The sequence below is a fragment of the Lissotriton helveticus genome, chromosome 2_1 (genome assembly GCF_964261635.1).
Source record: "Lissotriton helveticus chromosome 2_1, aLisHel1.1, whole genome shotgun sequence".
Classification (NCBI taxonomy): Eukaryota; Metazoa; Chordata; class Amphibia; order Caudata; family Salamandridae; genus Lissotriton; species Lissotriton helveticus.
The window spans coordinates 689,351,809-689,374,343 of NC_136059.1; the positions used below are offsets into that span (position 1 = coordinate 689,351,809).

At 45.2% G+C, this 22,535-nt stretch overlaps 1 protein-coding gene across 8 annotated transcripts in view; it reads left to right on the forward strand.

The window, feature by feature from the left end:
• SLF1 (SMC5/6 complex localization factor 1) overlaps positions 1–22,535 on the forward strand; it is a 786,836-nt gene that overhangs the window by 276,629 nt on the left and 487,672 nt on the right. For 6 of the 8 annotated variants that reach the window (XR_013607070.1, XM_078675388.1, XM_078675389.1 and 3 more), the window contains exon 7: positions 20,794–20,850. The exons of the other annotated variants lie outside the window; for them this stretch is intronic. Coding sequence is in view for 5 of the 6 variants with exons in the window: in XM_078675388.1 (XP_078531514.1) it covers positions 20,794–20,850 (57 nt within the window). In the remaining variant the exon portion in view is untranslated. The remainder of the gene's footprint in view (positions 1–20,793; positions 20,851–22,535) is intronic. 8 annotated transcript variants of the gene reach the window in all.

Genomic DNA, 22,535 nt, shown 5'->3' on the forward strand with positions numbered 1-22,535 from the left:
GATCCCCTGCGTTGGGTAGAGTTCTTCTATGATTGAAAAACGTCTGCCTTGCAACTTTGGCTTTCTTACGGGCATAGGCAGATTTTGCATTGTTTTTCTTCTTCAAAGCTAGGCGACCTGGGTTTGTACTTTTTGCTATAGAGAAGGAAGGGGCAGTTATGGCCGGCAAGATGATAGAGTTTCTCTGTTCGGTAGGTGGTTCACCCTCACTAGGTTTGTCGGTCATGGGTGAGAAGATGAATGAAGAGTTTAATAATGGTGGAGAGGAAGAAGGGGGGGGGTGATGAACATCGGCGAGAATCAACAAAGGAGGGGGACGTGCCGCCTGTTGGGGAGATGCAGCAGTCGCAATGTTTCCCAGGGAAGACCTTTTAGAGTTAGCAAATGTCTGGGAAAGTCTGCGTGCGGCATCTAACTCCATTGAAACCCTCTTCTGCATTTTTATGATTTCGGCGTCAATAGCAAAATTTGTTTTTACAAGGAAATCGTCCAAGGTGCCATTTGGCTTGGTTAATCCCAACGCAGTCTTACTGCGGCTCCCCCGAGTACACATATTGTTTGACAGGTTATGGTTTATATATGGTACTCACTATGCTCAAGGTCCGGACACGATAACCGTAGAAAAAGACAAGGGGGGTGGGCCAGGCCAGTCCTCTTAGACCTCGAACGGCCTCAAACGGTCCCGCCCTTGTCCCGGGCTTCTCCCGGCGCCCTCCCGCGCGCTCCCGCGCAGCGGGAAAGACTGCTCCTCTTAAAGAAGCACAAGGGTGGCCTAGGGGGCGTGGCCGGCAGGGAGAGGAGCCCAGCTGTCAACGGGCGCGCGGGGACTCCTGGGAGTTTGAGTCCACCCGCTCTACCCTCGCAGCCCTGCCGGTGTCCACACGAAGCCCCTAGCAAGTGTCCCACAGCCGCCTGAGTCCGCGAAGCGGGACCCGCGCAGCGGGTCCGGCGAGCAGCAGCGGCTCAGCAGGCTGGATTTAGGTGATGCGGAGGTCCGTGGCGTGACAAGGATTCCTGGTGAGGTTTTCTTAAATTTGTTAGCCTTCTCTATCAGATGGATAATGCGGCAGGTGTTGTCATGGGTCTGACGTCCCGTAATGAAGCCAGACTGGTCTGGGTGGATAAGAATCGGCATGAGGTCATCCAGTCGCTTAGCAAGAATAGAAGAGTATAGTTTTGCGTCTATATTCAGGTGGGCAATAGGCCTATAGGAGGCGCAGCGGGAGGGGTCTTTCCCTGGTTTGGGAATCACCGAGATCACGGCTTCGGATATAGAGCCAGCCGTGTCCCCGTCAGTAGCCATTCTATTAAAAAGTCTAACTACGTTGGGGCTAATGTCAGAGGAAAATGTCTTGTAGAAAATGTTGGTGTATCCATCAATGCCTGGTGCTTTATGGGATTTCAAGGCCTTAATAGCCGAAGTGACCTCTTCTAAGGTGATCGGAGTCCTGAGTGTCTCATTCCATGCAGGAAAGACCTGGGGGATAGGCAGCTTGCTAAAGAATTCTTGCTGCATGTCTGCGTCAAGGGAGTCTCCAGAGTACAAAGTTTTGTAAAAAGCCCCAAAAAGTTATGCCTTTTCCTCGTCCCTATGGGCAATGTCTCCGGAGGGGTCCTGAATACCCCCTATATACTCTCTCTCCCTCTTGTCTTTTAATTGCCTTGCAAGATGTTTTCCAATTTTATTACCTTGCGCATAGGACAAGTTACGCAGTTTAAGAAGCGTGAATTCCGCCCTATTGTTGTAGAGAGCCCGGAATTTACCTCTGATCGCCGTGAGTTGGCACAAAGTCTGTCTAGTGGTTTTTAGTTTATGTGATTGTTCCATGGACGATAATTTGGCCTCAAGTAGCTCCCTTTCCCTAGCGCACTGTCTATTCAGGGCCGAGTTGAGCGCGATGCATTTACGTCGCAGCACAGCCTTAAAAGAGTCCTATGTGTTGTATTCTGAAGTGTCTTCCGGCTGGTTAAGGGTAAAAAATTCTTTAATAGTTTCGCGGAGTTGAGTACATGATTCCTTGTCCCTAGTTAACGATGCCGGGAAGTACCACCTAGGAGCAGGCGGGGCATTGCCATACCAATTGAGACAGATAGAATACAGACTGTGATCTGAGACTGACATGGGGAATATCATGGCCTCTCAGAGGCTACCCTGCAGGGACTGACTGGCGAAGATGTAATCTAATCGAGAATAGGAATGGTGGACATGGGAGAAGAAGGTGTAGTCCCTAGTTTGGGGATAGAGAATGCACCAAGTGTCCAACAAGCCCAGTTCCTGAATGCGTCTTTGTATGTCATTGGAAAAGGAACCCAGGTCTGAGCGACGGGCATGTGTACTATCTAAGTCTGATTGCCACACCAGGTTAAAGTCCCCCATAAGAAACAGAGGCCCCTCAGCAAAATCCGTCAGCTTCCCCAGCAAAGCCTGCCGGAATCCTGTTTGGCCAGTGTTAGGGGCATAGAGCGTTACAAAGGTACAAAGCTTCAACTTTAAGCGTCCCTTCACCATAAGCCAGCGTCCCTCCTTATCGCTCTGCACCCCTTGGGCTGAAATTGAATAGTGGAGCGGAATATCAGTGCCACCCCCCTATGTTTTGTAGAAGCTGAGGACTTATAGATAAGTGGGTACTGTTTGTGTTTCAGACGGGAATCTTCAGTCCTAGTTAAATGTGTTTCCTGGAGGGCCTATATCTAAATGATGATCGACTATATACTTCCATATTTTCTGACGCTTTTGAGGGGAGTTAAACCCTTAAACGTTCCTGGTGCCTACTGTTATTGGCATGGCGGTATGGAAACCTCGTACTTCTCATCCATCATATTAACAGCCACATCCCAACCTCCTGTCACTCCACTTCTCCAGTCTCCCGCCCCAAAACCCGTGAAGCAAATCCCAAAGGTACAGTGATAGAATTGAAAAAGCCGCCACCACCCCACCACCCCCCCCAACGACCCCACAAACCCCCCTACAACCCCAAAAGGAAACGTGAATGAAAAAAAAACAAAAGGAGAAGGCTAACTAAGAGAGTGGTCTCGTCATTCAGCCAAAAGAGCCTCATGGAGACCATGGAGGGACTCTGGTCCGAGGACCCGGTCCACGCCCGCTCCTGCGTGCTAGTAATGTAGCATCAGAACAACGTCAGAGTGGACATGACATCCTGTTTAAGGAGGGTCCCTAGGTTGGCGCACTGAAGGCTGCGCCACGACACATGTGAGGGAACATTGCTTGATATCTAACATTAGAAGAGTACCTGGCTCAAGCATACAGTCTGGGATTTCTTACACCGTATGGGGTGAACAATAGAAGTCGGAAAATTGGAGGTATCCGCCTCTGTCTTGGTGGGCCTCTGTTCTGATCCTGGCGCAGAGGCTCCCAAGCTCGAAGGGATGCCCAGCAGTTCTAGGCCTTCTTGAAGATCTGTGATGTGACGTCTTTTATTCTTGAAGTCAAAGCTGAGCCCGAAGGGGTAGGTCCATCTGTATCTAATTTTTTCGTCGCGCAATTTGGAGTTGATAGGCCAGAGTGTTTGCCGCCTGGCCAGTGTAGCGGGAGCGACGTCTTGAAAGATAGTGCAAGAGTAGTTTTGAAATGATACAGAATCTTTAGATCTCGCTGCTTGCAGAACCGTTTCCTTGATTTTAAAGAAGTGGAATTTGGCCAGAATGTCACGTGGTCGTCTCGCCCGGCTGTAGGGATCCCACTCTATGGACTCTATCGAGTTTGATCTTGAGAGATTGGGGGGATATGATCTCCGAAAAGAGGCCCACCACAAAAGCCTCTATGTCGGGCCCCTCTGCGCCCTCTTCCAGGTCCCGGATCCGTAGATTCTCCCTTCGTGAGCGGTTCTCGAGATCTTCCGCCTTGAGCTGCGACTGGAGAAGTTGTTCTTGCAGCAAGCGGACATCGTCCCGTAGCTCCGTCGCGAGCTGTTGTTGCTCTTGGTGCAGTGCCTCCAGGTCCAGGACCCTGGTACCCATGGAGTCCACATCTTGTTGCAGAGTGGAGAGGCGGTCTGATAGGTCGGATCGAAGCTGTTCGATAGAGGACTTGATGTCCTGACCGATATCCTTACGTAGATCAGTTTTAAAGTCTTTAAACATATTAAGGAGCTCCGCCTTGGTGAGAGCCATGGTGGCCTGGGTAGTGTCGCCTCTCAGCGAGGCATGCTTTTCGGCAGATGAACAAAAGTCCGAAACCTTGGCGGGGGTCTTGGACGTCAACTTCTTTGGAGGCATATGGTGTCGTTCAGGAGGTAGAGCTGAGGGCAGATGGGCCCCGGGATCCCAGTTCACAGCAGGACCCAGCGGGCCAGCTTCTGTTCCTGAACGGTCTCTCCAAGCAGTGTAGCAGGGCTCAGCACGCGAGGACGGCTCAACGGTAGGCCACCGATGACAGGAAGGCCGATGGGGAGAGGCCTCACTGCAAGGCCAAGGAGGTGAAGCGATGGGCCGTCGACAGCAGAATATCCGGTGAATTGCTGAGGGCTCCATAGGGGCCAAAGCCACGAGGGCCATTCAATACAACCAATACGCTCACCACCAATCGGGGGCGAAGTCAGTGCCACCCAGTGCCAAGGCGTCAATGTGCGGGCCCATCTTCAGGGAAAAGCAGGAGCGTCCAAAAGAGCCCGCGTGGCTCAGCCCCGTAGGCCTGCTGAGCGAGGGCGTTCGTGACGTAGGGCTCAGTGGGAGAAGGGCGCCGATGTCCGGAAGCATGCGGCGTGGTGTAAGGAGCGTCTATTGGGGACCTCAGTGGGGGCCCAGGCATCCGTATGTCGTCAGTGGGGCAACTTGATGTGCAGGCTGATCCGCTCCCCCGTTTAGAAGCCGCCGGGTGCGCCGCCATTACAAGCCGTGGCCGCCGCCATGTTGGGGTCAGGCATGGCGGGGGATCAACGTACCGATTGTCGTCCGCTACCGCAGCCCCCACCGCACCTCACCGTAGCAGCGCTGATGCGGCAGCCGAGCCCTGCAAGAGGCGCCGAGGTATGCCTCACCGCGGATGAAGCTCCATCGGGGGTTTCGCCGCCATGTCAGTCGCGGCTGTCTATGCGCTCCGCAGGCCTCGCGTCCGTTGGCGCCGTGATTCAGACTCAGTTGTCAGGTGTTCAGGTGCAGGACGTCTTCTGCCGCATGGGCTCAGCAGGAATCGGCCAGAGCGACGCTGTATGTGCAAGAAATCGCCACAGGAGCAGCGCGGGGACCGGGAGCCGCAACAGATCGTCTGTTCGGCCATCTTGCCCGCGTGACTCCCAGTACGGGTTATTTTAAATGACAACGACCCCATGATTGAGAGATCTTGTATTGTTAAAGAGGACATTGCCCTAGCTTCACTCCCTAGTACTTTGTGGGCTACTTCAGATACCGATGTAGGACAAATGGTTATTCCACCAGTGCATATTAGTGTCAAGGAGGGTGCTATACTACCAAGATTGCCTCAGTATAAAATTTCTCGAGAAGGAGAAGAAGCACTTACACGTATTGTACAAGATTTGATTAAGGTGGGAGTGGTGGAAGAAGTTCCTTATAATGTCTGCAATAGTCCAATTCTTCCCATTTGGAAAAAAGATACTGACACTAAGATTTAAAGATTTATCATTGATTTCAGAGAAGTCAACAAGATTGTAGTACCACAGTACCCTGTAGTGTCTGACATAACGACATTGCTTACCCTGATCATACAGATTTTGTAAAATTCCTCAAGGGTACCTGAGAGGCCGAGTATTTATAGTCAAGCCTTAAAAAGACAACTTGATTCCTTTATTTTGCCTGAAGGAGTGGCTCTCATGCTATATGTCGATGACATCTTGTTGGCAGCTGATACACCTGAGCAGTGTGAAAAATGTACTTTGTCCTTACTTTCTTTTCTTGCGACACATCACCATAAAGTATCACGGAAGAAATTGCAATATTGTAGACCGAAGGTGACCTTTTTAGGACACCTTCTGTCTAAGGAGGGCCCTGCACTGACACCAGATCGCATTCAAGCAATTTTAGACACTCCAGTACCTTCCACACAGAAAGATGTCCGTGCATTTATTGGTTTAAGTTCATTTTGTAGGCAATGGATATTGGGTTTTTCACACATTGTTAAACCATTGCTAGCACTTTTGACTAAGAAGACTCCGATTCCTCTTCCTTGGACAGATGAATGTCAAAATGCCTTTCGCTAGTTGAAACAAGCTCTTTGCTCTGCACCAGTGTTAGGCACACCAGATTATACGAAGGCCTTTACACTCTACGTACACGAGAAAGATGGATGTGCATTGTCAGTTTTAGTACAGACACACGGTGACAAGCAGCGTCCCTGTGCAAATTTCTCTACACCTCTTGATCCTGTTGCTCGTGCGTTGCCTGGATGTTTTCGTTCAGTTGCAGCAACAGCTGTGTCCATACGTCAGAGTGAAGGGACAGTTTTGTCACACAAACTGTTGGTGCTAGTATCCCATGCAGTAGATACCCTTTTGAATCAGACCAAAATTCAGCATTTAACTAGTGCTCGCTTGACAGGATACTAATTGACACTGTTAGCACCTCATATTACATTGAAGAGGTGTGCTACACTAAACCCAGCCACTTTGTTGCCATATCCTGCAACTCAGTCTCAATCAAAGGAGCCTCATGATTGTATATTCCTTACTTAGGAACAGACAAAGGGTAGCATTGATTAGCAACATATGCCCCTTCCAGATGTTGATGGGGAGCTGTGGGTTGATGGGTCCTGTTTAAAGTTACCGGATGGCACAACCTCAGCTGCATATGCAATCACCACACTTGAAACAGTAGTGGAAACAGCTCGCATACCACAGAAGTCGGCTCAAGCAGCTGAACTAATAGCCTTGACACAAGCGTGTGAGCTTAGTACTGACTTATGTGTGAACATTTACACGGATAGCCGCTATGCTTTTGGAGTAGTTCATGATTTTGGCCTACTCTGGAAGGAAAGAGGCTTTCTTACATCCCACGGGATGCAGATAATGCACGGAGAATTAGTACATAATCTCTTGACTGCACTTACATATCCGAAGAAAGTTGCCATTATGAAGTGTAGCACACACAAGACGATCACTGACAAAATAGGACAAAGAAATGCCTTTGCAGATCGTGTAGCTCGTGAAACTGCAATACAGCGAAGCACTACACCTATGTACGTAGTAAAATCACAAGCTGAGCGTTGTCATGATGCTAGAGAGGAAGTATTGGTTATACAGAGATCTGCCTCTGTGGAAGAACTTGAGCAGTGGTCCAAAGAAGGAATGTTAGACGATGAGGGTTGTTGGCGTAAGAAAGAAATGAATAAATGGAAATTGCCCGCAGCCTATTTACAACCTATGGTTCAAATGGCACATGGGCTGGCACATGTTGGAGCTCTAGCAATAACTAAACTGCTTACACAAGTCTGGGAGCATCCTGAAATTGCCAGCACAGCTAAAAGAGTGGTACAGTCCTGTTTGATCTGTTAATAGTACAATCCTGGAAAAGGGACACAAACTCCTACAGGAGGGTTTGCTACACCAACCGCACCTTTTGAAGTTTTGCAGATGGATTACATCCAACTTGAACTCTGCAATAATCTAAAATATGTCCTAGTGGTGGTATGTGCCTTCAGTAAATGGATAGAGGCGTACCCTACAAAGGATAATACTGCTCTTACCACAGCAAAGGTGCTTCTGAAGGAATTCTTTCCTAAGTATGGTGTTTGTAAAATTTTGTGGAGTGACAACCGACCTCATTTTATTGGGCAAGTTGTTGCTTATGTCATGAAAGGATTAGGGATCGAACAGAAATTACATACAGTCTTCCACCCACAATCAGCAGGATTGGTGGAAAGGTATAATGCTACCTTAAAATTGAAGCTGGCGAAAATACTGGCTTCCACTTCCCTAAAGTGGCCGGATGCATTGCCTTTGGCACTGTTATCCATAAGATCAGTACCACACTCACGATCAGGTCTTACACCATATGAGGTAGTATTTGGAAGACCCATCAACATTTGGGGTGTTCCTAAGCCACGCCCCATATATGATGTACCTTGTGTTCTGTTGAATGATTATTTAGCACAATTAACTGACAGTTTGACCTCTATTCTTCAACAGGTTTGAGAAGCTCTTCCTGACAGATCTACAGGTGAGACCCATGACCTCTGTCCCGGTGATCACGTGATGATAAAAGCATTTGATAGATCCAACAGCTTGGAGCCGAGGTGGCAAGGTCCGCAGCAGGTGCTGTTGGCTACAAGGACAGTGGTTCGAGTGACGAACAGAAAGAACTGGCTCCACACCACGCATTGCAAGCGTGTATCGCCCGCCTTGGTGGAACCTGCTGCGCTGACTGACCATCGAGAAATTCTGGAGGCGGAGAAGGGTCAAGCTATCTCATCTGATGAGTCTACGGAAGTCTTCCTGGACCCCACGATTCCTGGAACATCGCGATACAATTTGAGACCGAGGAAAGAATCTGCAATTTTGAACGAGACTGGTTGAGCTACCGCCCTGGGTTTGTGAAACGGAGAGCCAATGAGGCAACAGGGGGTGGGGGGTCAGCCCTGCATTAGTGTAGTGACACCCGTCTTGGCCTGTGGTGAAGAAATCAACGGCTACCCAAGGGAGAAGAGCTCCAACAATTGTTTTCGACAGGTTCTTAGAAAGTTCGATCATCGCTGTCATTGAAATGAATAATAGGAAAATGATTTGTGCTGTAGGGTTTGTTGTTGCCCTGGTGGTTTTGGCAATAACCACTTGGTTCATTGAGAAAACAGTTCCTGTTCGACAGCTTTTTGTTGCAACTACTCCAGCTCCACTGGAGCATCACTACTACACTCTTCCTTATCATGAGCAGAAACATTGACAGTCCTATCTGAATAACACATTCATCCAGATGTTGCATCATACCCATAATGATACAAATACTACCAATTGTTGGGTATGTGGGATGATACCTGCACACCAGAAGAAAGGAGGAACACCTTTTATTCCTCTACCGTTTTCCCATAATGGTTCATGTCAAGCTTGGTATGCCCTTTTGTTTGCTTATGGAAAGCCTTCACTAGGTGGAATCATTTTTCAATTAAATAAAGAATGTTACCAAGATGAAAATGGTTATCCTCAAGCTAAAGGGACTAAATGGGAATGGGATGAATACCAACTGGACAATATTTCGACACCATATGTCTTCACAAATGTGAGGAATATGAAGAACATTGGACCCTTTGTGATTTCTGTAACCAAAGCAAAAGCAGATTTATGTATTGGCAGTGCTTGGAGAATTCCCGTAGGACGAAGTGAATGTATAACTACGCTGAACATTGAGGGTGTTAACAATAGTAGTTTTATATCGTCACACAACACCTACTTTGTGTGTGGTAATAAAGGATATTATCAATTACCTGTTGGATGGTCAGGGGTATGCTACATATCATTTTTGTTACCACCTGTGTTTTTAGCACCTGCATCACATCATTTTGACGTGAAACTGTACAATGATATTTCTAAGAATAGATATAAACGGACAACAAGTACTGACGAGATTGACCAGACAGACACCGCTCTGCAACAATATTTCGATTTCAATTTGGGTTTGTTTTTCTTTGTGGGTGCTGCTTTGAATAGGAGAAAAATCAGACGATTGACTCGTGTAATGGAAGCTGTCACCAATCAGACAGCTATGGCACTTGGGAACATTACGGAAGAACTGCAAATTGCAAGAATTGTAGCACTCCAAAATCGGATGGTGCTCGACGTGATTTTGGCTGATCGGGGTGGTGCATGCCGCATCATCGGTAGCAGTTGCTGCGTCTTTATACCTGACCACTCACCTTCAGTTTATGACGCAATCTCTAAGCTGCATAAGATTGCTGCAGACATTCACCCAGAGACTGGTACATGGACATTTTCAAACTGGATATGGACACTCTTTGTTACTTGGGGCTGGAAGCTACTGACTATTCTATGTATACTACTGGTGATACTATTTACATGCTGTATTTGTATACAATGTGGTCCCATGATTTGCTCCATGTGCATCACTGCTTGTAAACCTGCCAAAAGAAATATTACAAAAGAACAACAAATGCTAAATAGTGAAGTTACTGAGATGATGAACATCAATGTACAGGAATCGGATCCAGATTACCCTAGACAGACGAATGTCTTCAGCAAATGCTGAAAGGGTCGTCTGTCGTAATTTAGCAATGATTAGGTTAAGCATTAGCAGAAGACATCTTGTATTTGGAGACTACCTTGTCCGTTTTACCGAATCTATTTTGTATTTCTGTCGGCCATTTTGTTTGCCATGTGGTCTGTCCTACCTTCCTGTTAACTGCTCTTGAAATCTGCCTAGAGACAAGATATATTTATCCTCTTCTGCTTTGCACATGCTCAGTTGAGCATACAGCTGTCTCCAATTTGTAACTGTCAAGATGTGTCCACCAGAATTAGCTAACTGTGAGCCCTTCCCACTTGTTGCTAGCACACTCTCTGTATGACCTTATATGTATTTGAAACCAACACTCTGTGCCTTGTACCGCCTTCATTTCAGCCCCTGTGTGGGTATAAAAGGACCAAGCTCCTTCTAGTCAGTGTGCTGCCTCATACTATACCGAAGGGTGTTGTGTGAATGTAGTTCCACCTCATGAGGTTTAATAAACTCTGTCTTTTCTATTCCAGTTTCTGTGCCAACTTCTTATTATTGGTCTAAGGACTCTAAGCAGAGAAGGGCGAATCCCTTGCACTAGTAGGCCTGACTGGGGCTTGCTGCCACACCACTGTGGCACCTTCGGGCCCCGCGGCCCCGACTGGGAGCCCAAGCAAGCCGGGAGCTTCGACCCCGGCGCCGTCGACGACTTAGGTCCGGACGCCGCAGGGCCCCACTGGATCTGGTTCCGGATCCGGGTCGCCGCTGGTTGACCTTACGACCCCTCCGCTGGCGCTGACCCCCAGGGTGTCGCCCCGGACGACGTCGTCCCCGGTCCTTCCCTCGGTCCGGATCCGGCATTGGACGCCGAGAGAAGAGCAATTCTTCTATGATCCGGCCCCATCCTTTGCACCTGACTATCAGGAGATGGGAGGCGAGGGGGATTGTGAGGGGTCTGAGGACCCCCTGGCACGAGAGTGCCAGTCGTATCAGGACTGGGCAGTGGATCTAGGGGAGGCCAGTGGTTTGGACACTTCGCCCGACACTGGCTTTGTCTCCTCTCCTACCGTGGCTATGGAGAAGGGGACTGCTTACAGCGTGGTGCTGACAAGGGCGGCCAAGGTCTTGGGTCTTGAGCTCCCCGTCGCGGCCGTGAGGACTAACCTCCTCACCGAGGTCCTTAAACCGCAGGCAAGCTCTTCGGAGCCTCTACTGCCGTTTAAGTCAAGTCAAGTCAAAAAGTTTATTTGTATTGGTACTCGACAGAGGACCACAAAAAAGTTATTTACATTTTACATCTATAAAAATGCAACTGTTTTAATACAAGGATAAAAATAGTTTTAAAAATTTGTACAGATTGTAGCAAACAAATTCATTCAAAGGTTGATTACACAAAACTAAAAGTTCTCTCCCCTTTGTAATTCTACAGGAGCGGAATATAGGATCAAGGTATCTCGTACGAGCTAAGATTACTTTATGATTAGGACACACGAGTAGTAAATGCTCTATAGTCTGGTCTCCCCCTGCACACAATGAGCATAGTGGAGATCCACCTGAAAGCCATCTTGAGGTATATGCCAATACTGGTAGGATGCCCAATCGGAACATACTAATCGTTCTCCTTACACCGTGTGTCAAGGTGAACCCAATATAAGGCCGGCTTTGCTTGTATTCAAGTGCATCCACAAACGGCTTGTAGGTGGCTAGTTTGTTGCAGTGTAAGCAGTCCAATTCATAGCTCAGTTTAGGGGTAAAATATTTTAAGAACAATTTTAGTTGTGTCGGCGACCAAGTAAGCAGCATTTCTGTGTTAATTTGTGCCAATCGGAATGCTACGGACAAGTTTTCCAAAAAGATTTGTTTTTTAGACTCTACCCCAAAAGACTCTTTTTGCAACACTGACCTAAGAGTGTTCTCCTTCGCATGTAACAGGTTGTAGGCCCACCTGATTACATTGGCGATAGCTATGGCATAAGAGCTTGTGATTGATAGTTCTAATCTCAGTGCCTGAACAGGTACAGCATCAGAAACTTTCATGATCCTTCTTAGAACTTTCCCTTCTTTTCGATCCATGAAAACCCATTGCTTTATGGGGATATACTCCGTCGCATAAGATAGTACAGGTGGTATTTTTACTCTGTATGTGCTTAACAGTGCAGACAAATGTCTATTCCCTGTTGCACTGTAAAGTCTCAAGAGAGCCGAGACGTGTATATCAGTTTTCCTTTGTAAGTTTAATACCTGTGTTGAATTTGTCAAGTTTTTGGAGAGGATCCTTCCGAGATAGGGATAATTATCTACCTCTTCTATTTTATCTCCACCAATCTTCCAGATATACTTGGCACTTTGTTTTCTTCCCGAAAAGGCTATCACTTTAGTTTTCTGTATATTCGGTACTAGATAATTTTCCTTTGAGTATTTATACAGAATGTCCAATGATGCTTGCAGTCCAAAAGGGGTAAGATCTAGTAATACTATGTCATCGGCATAGAGTAGTGAGATTATGCTTTGCTGGGCTATCTTCGGAGGTAAACTAGAGCCAAATTGCAGTTGGTGAGGCAAGTCACTTAAGTAGAGGGAAAATAGGAGCGGGGCTAAAAGGCACCCTTGTTTTAATCCGTTTTCTGTTTTGATTCTTTTTGTAAGTCCTTTTTCTCCCCCCATCTGGACTTGACACCAAGTATTGGTATGTAGGCTTATTATTACTTGTAGCAGTTGTTCTTGGATTCCAAGCCTCCTTAATTTTTCCCATAAAGTTGGTCGATCTACCCGATCGAATGCCGTTGAGTAGTCGATGAATGCAGCATAGACCACCTGGGCTTTTCGAGTAATGTATTTGTCAAGGATCACCTGGATAACTGCGATATTATCTGTTACCGAATGCTTAGGCCTAAAGCCTGCTTGACACATGGGTATCAGACCCAACGAAAAGGCCCATTCTTTCAGGCGGTCTAGTACCTCTGCTGCAAACACTTTTCCCACAGCATCCATGAGTGCGATTTGTCGGTAGTTTCCGGCTTGGATTCTGCTTCCCCTTCTTATGGATTGGGATAATAATGCTCCCCTGCCAAGATTTTGGTACATGACCGCTCTCGAAGATATAGTTAAAAAGAGGGCATAACAACTTACTCCATTCCTTCGGGGCGACTTGTAACGCCTTAATTGGAATCTGATCCGGGCCAGAGGCTCCTGTAGTTCTCGCTTTGCGTATGTTGAGTTCAACCGAGATGACTGTAGTTTGTAATAAAGAACTCTTATCTTTTTCTTCATTCATGACCTTACTACTTACTTTTAGTTTTATTAAATTTGCTTTGTAGAGATCTGAGAGATATAGTTCCCAGTCGTTCGGAGGGACCGGGATGGATTGTAATTTCTTCTTTGTTCCAGTTATTTTTGCGATTAAGGACCAATATTTACGTTGATTGTATTTACTTGCAGCAATCTGAATGTCGACCCAATTTCGATCTTCTAAAGCTCTTTTTTCCTTTTGATTCTCACGCCTCAATTGGTTTTTCAATCTGTTTATTTCCTTCTTTATAGTAGGCGAAAAATTCATATATTGGGCGCGTATACGTTTATTTAATTTTTTCTTTACTTCAGAATTCTTAGAGGTACATACATTTTTTCCTCCCTTCTTTTTATCATTACCTTTTGCACCCAGTGATACCATACTTAGTATGAGGTTTTTAAAATCCTTAATTATAGATTCAAAGTTTTCTATTGGATTTTTAGAGAATCTTTTCGCTAAGAGCTTAGAATGATCGATCTTTGTCATGATTTTATCCAGGGTCGAGGAATTCCAGAATATGCGTCTCTGTTCGCTTTTTATCATGACAGTACTTTCATGATATATAATATGGCTTGGTTGGGAAGATTTAGGTATCCAATCTGTTGTTAGTTGCATAAGTGCATGATCACTCTCTTGACAGAAGTGGTTAGACAGATACGAAGCGGTATCCAGCAGATCCATGCTGCTTATGATGTAATCTATGATGGATAGAGTCCCGTAACCTCGTCTGGTATACTTTGCTGGGATATCCCCCTCAACAGTGCCATTCAGTATTAGTCCATTTAGATTAGTTATTGCTGATATTAACAGTTTGCCTCTTTTGTCGGTTAGTATACCCTCAGGGAATTGAGGGGTTATAGTTTCCTGACCTTCTTCTACAAATAGTTTTGCCCACCTGTTGATTTCGGAATTGGAGATTTTACTATTAAAATCGCCTGCAATTATAAAAGATGAATAAGAATAATCTTCCATTATACGCATAATCTTTTCCATTATATCTAGGAATATAATATCATATTTTTTCCCAGGGGGAGCATAGACATTAAAAAGTCAAATTGCCTGTGTTGGGGCAGTGCTATGTTTTTTTACGAAGATTTGAATGCACTGCAAATTTTCAGATTTCGTAACTATTGTTTCCTGTGCCCACAGATAATCCTCCCTCAATAAAATGGCCAGGCCACCTTTGGCATGTCCTCGTTTGGTGGATATTGCTAGATTTTCATATACATAATACCCTTTAAAAGTGAAAGATACAGTTTCCCATGTTTCTTGTAGAAGCAGTATGTCTGGCGGATTTCTCATGACCATGGACAGTTTGTTTTTAGTTCTGCCTGCGATGTTCCAAGATATAATTCTTAATCCCGTGCTAAACAGAATGTTGTTTGATGTTAAGGTTTTTGTTGCTATTCAGAGTCTCGGAGACCCAAGCCCAAGACTCAATAGTAGTGTTCTCTTCAGGTTCCTTGACAGGTTTGTACCAAACTGCCCTATGACCTTTATTCACCAGAATTTTTAGATTATCATGCCCTGTGGAGTGGGTTCCTGGATTTATGGTGTCACGATCTTCAGTCATACCATTATTTCGCTGGTATTTATTAACTTGTGAGTTGGAGATAGCCCATAATTGGGCATTATACCCATTGGAGGTATTATAAGCCTTTGATTCTGCAATTTCCATTACATCATATCCATGTTTGTGGAGTATCTCTTTCTCATTGAGTATTATGCCTGGAAGAACCGTTGACCAAAAAGTTACCGTTGACAGTTTATTATTCTCTTTTTTGGGGAAGGTCACAAGATCAATTTCATTACTAGTCATTGTATGTAAAGATCTTATGTGACGTAATAAATTTATAATCCTTCCTCTATTGAGTGGAGCCGAATCAGTAGGAAAGAGTTCCTCAATTTGAAGAGTTTTAGAGGGAGGCCCTTCCCCCTTTTTATAGTAACTATTATTTTCTTCTAAGAGATTGTTATTACTTTGTTCTGATTGCATAAAATGTCTGGTAGGAACATACTCTTTTACTGTCGGATCCAAGTAAGACACCATATTTTCTGGATTTTTACTGATTGCACTTTTTTCAACGTTTTGGGACTCTGTTGTGGCGTCACGTTGTACTTCTTCAGAATTACGTAAAATAACAGATTTTTGAAATTTTAATTTACGGTTTTTCCGTTTTTGGATCCTTCTTTCCGGTTTTCTCCTCCTTCTTTTCCCAACTACTATGTTATTTTCCTGTTTCTTAGTGGTTAGCGTTTCTCCATTTTCTTCGCTCAATATGTTACTGGTGTTTATTCTTGTTTCCTGATTTTCAGATGAGTTTGTATTAGTAAGCTTGTTCGTTCCATTGGTCTTTGTGAATATTGAGAAATGTTTTATTTTTTGTTGATGTTTTTCTTTAAATAATTTTTTCAAAGAATATATCATTGAGTCATTGGGATTATCGATTTTGTGGTTTTCTTGTGTTTGGATATCTACAGTTTGGGTACCAAAGTCACGCATACTTTTCTCTTGAGTGTTTTTAAGAACATGTAAAATGTCATGTTGGTCATGATTGGTTTTAAGTAACATATTGATTTTGTCTGCTTCATAGGAATCTTTTTTCTTTTTTTCTTCTACCAAATGCTTTAAGATGCCTATTTGGACGTCCAAAGTTTGGTCGGAGTTTTCAAGAATGTTTCCGAGAAATGAGAGAACTGATTCCAATATCTCTTGTAGAGAGAATAGAGCTTTAGACACTGGAGGAGCCATATCAGCAGTATTGTTGTTATTTTTGAGATTGAAGGGGTCCATGGAGAGTTCAAGCAAAGCGATAGGTGAGGAGGTATTTAACTGAATACTGTTATTTGTTCCTGGATCTGTTTTCTCTATCGCTATATTTTGTTTGCTGATATTTGTATCGTCGAGTAACATTACCTTCCCTCTGCTTTTTATAGGTGTTACGGTTTCCAGATTGGTCGTTTCATGATCTGAGAAAAGAAGATCTTTCGGGGTACTTGATAATTTGTTGCTTAGGTCTAATTCCAGACATTCCTCTTTGAGTTGTAGACTAGGTTTCGTTGGAGTAATTTCAATGTCCCCAATGGAATCTGTTACACTAAGTTTTATTTCTTTACTTAGCGATTGTAGATCTGGATTCTCTTTGGGCAAGAGTGCAGAAAAATAAGCACTAATAGCTGGTGTATGGGTTAAACGACCTTGTTTTATAGCTTTATCAGTGGAATTTCGTACAGCATTTTCAGTACCCATTCTTTTCATGTATACTGTCCGAGATCTCAATTTCCTAAAACCCATTTATTTACAGATCGTCGTTAAGATTTATATGTCTCTTGTAGCGTCGCAGTTATCGTTGAGGATATTACTATTATAGATGGATCCCCAGTAAACTCACGGGAGAAAAATTAGAACACATGCAACTACAAATATTTTGCAAAATAAAGGCTAAGTGAAGACTAGAATCCGAGAAAAAGGAAACCAAAGAGGGGGGGCCCGTCCCGTCCTCGGTCGTCCACGGACGGCCACAGACGGCCCGCCCTTTGCCCGGGCTTAGCCCGGCGTCCCACTAAGCGTCCCGCTAAGCGTCAGCTGAATGTATTTATAGGAGGAGCTAGGGGCGGGAAGAGACTCCAGGTGCGCTCTGTTGGTCATGCGCTGCAGCCTGGGTCTCGCAGTCCCAGCCCCTGTGGTAGAACAGCCTCACAAGCGCTTCCAAATCCTTCCTGGTCCCTTGGTCAGCAAACAAGCAGGGAAGCAGTCAAATGCTCAGTCAACACGAAGGCAAAGTACAGCTACGAGCGGCACCCGCGAAGCGGGGGCCGCGAGCTGTTAGAGAGGTGGGCAGCCAATCACAGGCCGCTCTAAAGCAAACAGCCAATCAGTGAGGAGCAGGGGCGGGAAGAGACTCCAGGTGCGCTCTGTTGGTCATGCGCTGCAGCCTGGGTCTCGCAGTCCCAGCCCCTGTGGTAGAACAGCCTCACAAGCGCTTCCAAATCCTTCCTGGTCCCTTGGTCAGCAAACAAGCAGGGAAGCAGTCAAATGCTCAGTCAACACGAAGGCAAAGTACAGCTACGAGCGGCCGTTTAATGAGGCCCTTTCTGACGTACTGTTGGGCACTTGGTCCAGGCCCGCTACAGGTCCCCCTGTAGATCGGAACGTGGCCAGGTCCCACCGCCCGGCCCCAGTCGACCCTAGCTTCCTGTCCACCCACCCCACCCCCGAGAGCCTGGTTATCCAGGCCTCTAACTCCCAGACCGCATTCCCGACTGCATCACCTGATCGGGAATCCAAAAGGTATGAGCAGTTCGGTAAGAAGTTGTTCTCCTCACTTAGTTTGGTGTTGTGGTCGGTCAAGACCGCTTGCCTTTTGGGCCGTTATACCCACTCTCTGTGGGACACGGTTGCGGATGTGCTGCCTGCTTGCCCGGAGGAGGCCCGGGTCAAACTCGCTCAAGCACTTACGGAAGGACGGGATGCAGCACGGTATTCTATTCGATGTGGGCTGGATACCATGGACTCGCTGGGCAGGGCGATTTCCATGACGGTGGCAGTTTGCCGCCACGCCTGGCTGAGGTCCGCCAACTTTTCGGCTGATGTCCAGAATTCCCTCATGGACATGCCGTATGATGGCCGTCGCCTCTTTGGCGACTAGGCAGGCAGTGCGCTTGAGCGTTTCAAGGACTCCAGGGCTACAGCCAAGTCCTTGGGACTGTCGGGCCAGCGCCAGCAAACTTCTGCCTTTCGCTCCTTTCGTGGCCAAGGAAGGAGCGGCCCCTCGCGTCCTGCCAGCCACGGGCCGCAGACTAACATCCAGCGCAGCGGCGGACGTGATAACCGCAGTGGTGGTGCCAGGGGACAGCAGCGAGGCCAGTCCATATCCACCCCGGCAGCATGCGCCTCAAAGCCTTCCTGGTCCGAGCTTTCAGGCCCATTCTACGCCAGTGGGTGGCAGAGTTCGCCATCACCTCCTCCACAGGCGCTCCATCACATCGGACATGTGGGTGCTGCAAATCGTCCGAAGGGGCTACTCCCTCCCCTTCGAGGCGACCCCTCCAGCCATGCCACCGCAGTACCACCGCGTGTGGTAGGATCACTTGCAACTTCTGCAAGAGGAAGTTACGGCCCTCTTGGCCAAGGGGGCCATCGAGCGCGTTCCTTGGCCAGAAGTAGGGTGTGGTTGTTACTCCCACTACTTGCTGGTTCCCAAGAAGGGCAAAAGGGGCCTACGCCCTATCTTGGACCTGTGGAACGTCAACGGATTCCTCCGGAAGGAGAAGTTCAAGATGCTGACTTTGGCTCAGGTCTTAGCTGCCCTAGACCCAGAAGACTGGATGGTCGCGTTGGACTTGCAGGACGCATATTTTCACATCCCTGTCCTGCCAGCCCACCGGCGTTACCTGCGTTTCACAGTAGGCCGCGAGCACTTCCAGTATACCGTGCTCCCCTTCGGCCTTACCAGCGCCCCTCGGGTGTTCTCCATAGTGATGGCGGTGGTCGAAGCCCATCTGCTCATATTAGGGGTGTCAGTCTTCCCCTATCTCAAAGACTGGTTGTTGAAGGCGGGCTCACCCCACACAGTCGTCAGCCGCCTCCAGACTACGGCCGACCTCCTGCACCTGCTGGGGTTCTCCATCAATGTGCCGACGTCACACCTGTGTCCCTCTCAGAAGCTCCTCTTCATCGGAGCGGTTCTCGACTTGGCGCAGTTTCGGGTTTATCCTCCCGAACAGCAGGTTCAGGATATTCAGGCTCTGATTCCGATCTTTCGGCCTTTATCCCGAGTCTCGGTCAGGTTGGCGCTGGGACTTTCATTCTCTTTCAGACTTTATTTGCTCAAACCTTTGTTTCATGGATTTCTGCTCATACACAGAACTGTGCACAGAGACCTAGGACATTAGTGAATTGTGGTGTACTAGAAACTCACCTCAATACCTAGAAAACCCAACCAGCTAGCAATCAGTGTCACATTAGCTCTTTGTCCTATAGCAAAGTAACCAATGATTAGACAACCTAGAACATGCGACTTAGGACCATCTCAGGAATGGTGGGAAGTGAGAACACTCTTTTGTTATACTCTCATACCACTCAACAACAGGAGTAAAAAAGAGACACGGTAAGGTTTAAATATTTATTTTAACGACCTGATCTCAAGTGCAGTATTTTAGTCAACATAAGCAGACATATGATTAAGAATAATATGGTCAGCATGGTTACAACTCCATAAAATAGAAAAGGAGGAATCATATTACAATGATAGTGCAAACATGTGATACAGCGCCTAGTTTAAACACCCTCCCTATATAGGAACTTTGTATTATAAGCTATAGAAGGTCTCTTGAGCTTGTTTTGGGGGACCCCATTACCTTTCAGCTCAGTAAGTGTAAATTACATCTGGACCTGCAAGTCACTCTGCATCCCTGGAATCTTCCAAGTGTGTGAAATTATGGCAAGTGTGCTATGATAAAGTCGCCAGAATCTTGCTTGGCTCGCAGCTGCCAAAATGTTGTGTCTAGAATGTGTTACACGGACATGCCGATAAACAGGCTCACATGTTATGATAACCTTGACGGTTCAGCACTCACTGTACAGACTGTGGAACGATGTATGTCTAGAGATGTCGAAAAACAAACCTTTTCTCATGTATAGACCTTCGTGAAAGCTAACTTGCAAAAACAACTAAGCAGTGTAGTGTGAAAAAAGCAGCAAAAGGTAAAATGGCATTTAAACTTCTAATAAGCCATGCTAACATAACATACACGCAAAAAGAGGCCCTAAACCATACTACACATTACAAGAACGCCAATGATGGGGCAAAAATACATCCTTTGGGCTGGTCTGGGCACTATGGAATGTGTGTTTTGCCATGAGCATTCTCTTTGTTGTTGGACAATATGGAGCAGAATACTGATTTACCTGCCCTGCTGGCGTGCAGTTACTTGGGAGGAGTGAGTCCCTCAAATTCTTTAACGTTTACACCATCCCTCTACGTGTTAAACCAGATCGTTGAGATACATCAGTGGTGCTTGCTACCAACTTAGCCAGAGAAGTTGAAACTCTGCTTGTAAAGGGTGCGATTGGCTTGATGCCCAATGCAGAGAGAGGCAAAGGATGTTATTCCTGGAACTTCTTGTTCCCCCTTGTTCAAAATGTCTATGCCCTATTTGACATCGATAATATAATTTCTTGCATCTTGTGTTCTTTTAATACAACACAGTGAATGTTTGCTTTGCTTTTAAATGGCGCTTTTAACCTGAAATTGAATTTGCTTTTGCCTTTAACTTTTCAGTGAGTGAGCCTATATCAAAGTACTTAAGATCAAGGATGATATTTCTCTTCTGTTTAGGAATTTTAATTCATGTTATTATACCTTTTATAGGCTATTCACCACAAGTATGCAGAACTGTGCACGGCACAGAAGGAAATCTTGCCTGAGGTAAGATATCTATGGTGAGAACTAGAATGTATTCAGCTAACGTATGTTGCTAAAATCCACTAAGCTATCAAACATTACTTGCTCGAAACAAGCTGGGCATTTTGAAATTCAAAGACCTAAGTGGTGCAGACGTTTACGATTGTTGGGAAACATGAACAGTTAATAATCGGAGTTACCAAAAAATCATACCCAGTAATGTAAACTTTCTTAATTAAGCTTCACTTATTTGTCTTTTGGTGTGTTTTTTTCCAGGATACTGCTTTTCTATGTAACTCATGTTATTTATGGCAAGTCGGTGCATTTTGTGTATTCATACGACTGATTACGCAATTTAAATAATAAATTGCCAAACTCAATTTTTATATAACAGCAAAACAGAAACATTGAACCCCCTAACGAGCAAATTAGTTAGCATAGTTTTCTTGCAGAGGAAGAAATGGGAGAAATATTACAACCACAGGACGGGGTAGAAGGAGGCAGAGCATCTTTGTGCGTGGGTGATGATTTTATATATATATATATATATATGTATATATATATATGCATATATATACACACACACACAAATATATATATTGAGTGAACAAGGATACTTTCTATTCGAAACGCGTCTGACTGTGGCTAAAATAAATCAAGACCTGCTTTAACCACAAAATCTTTGGTGTCCGCTTCCCGTTTCTCGGCATGTCCGGCTGGAGTGCAGGAGAGTGACTGGGAGAAAAAAGAAAAAAAAAAAATATATATATATATATATATATATATCTATATATCTATATATATATATATATATATATATATATATATATATATACATATACATATATATATATATATATATATATATATATATATATATATATATATTCACTGAAAAAACCATAGGTTATAGACCATATATAGTTAGGAATTAGCATTTACAAAACCTTGAAAATTCACTGAAAAAACCATAGGTTATAGACCATATATAGTTAGGGATTAGCATTTACAAAACCTTATTTTACTCACACAAAACCATTGAAATTCCATATATAGTTAGTTGTACTAACTATATATCGCGCACCCGCAATCCACTGCTGATCATGTCACATATTACATCATTCATGACATGGTCAGTGACATCACTGATGACATCACTGATGACATCTCAAATGACATCACTGATGACATCACTGATGACATCTCAAATGACATCACTGATGACATCACTGATGACATCTCAAATGACATCACTGATGACATCACTGATGACATCTCATTTGACATTACTGATCACATCACTGATGACATCATTCATGTGATAATACGATGAACCTCTTCAGACTCTAATATAACCTTAGATACACTCAGTGTAAACACAGACTCACAGATTGTCATTCATCCATGAAGTTACACACACACACCTAGTCAGTCATGCAAACAATCAATCACACCTCCATTTTCCCAACTATTCAGTTATACACACCTTACTTATTCAAACATATACTAAAACATATTTACTCTCTTATACAATCCTGGATCCAAGTTCACAATGATGCATACAGCCACTCACACATTCACTGGCTCTTATGGACAGTTATTTATATATGTCAAGTCTCACATGTACTGTGTTTTACATATGTACTTACTTTGACATGTAGCACTGAGATATCCATTCACTCACCAATAAACTGATGCACACAGTCAAC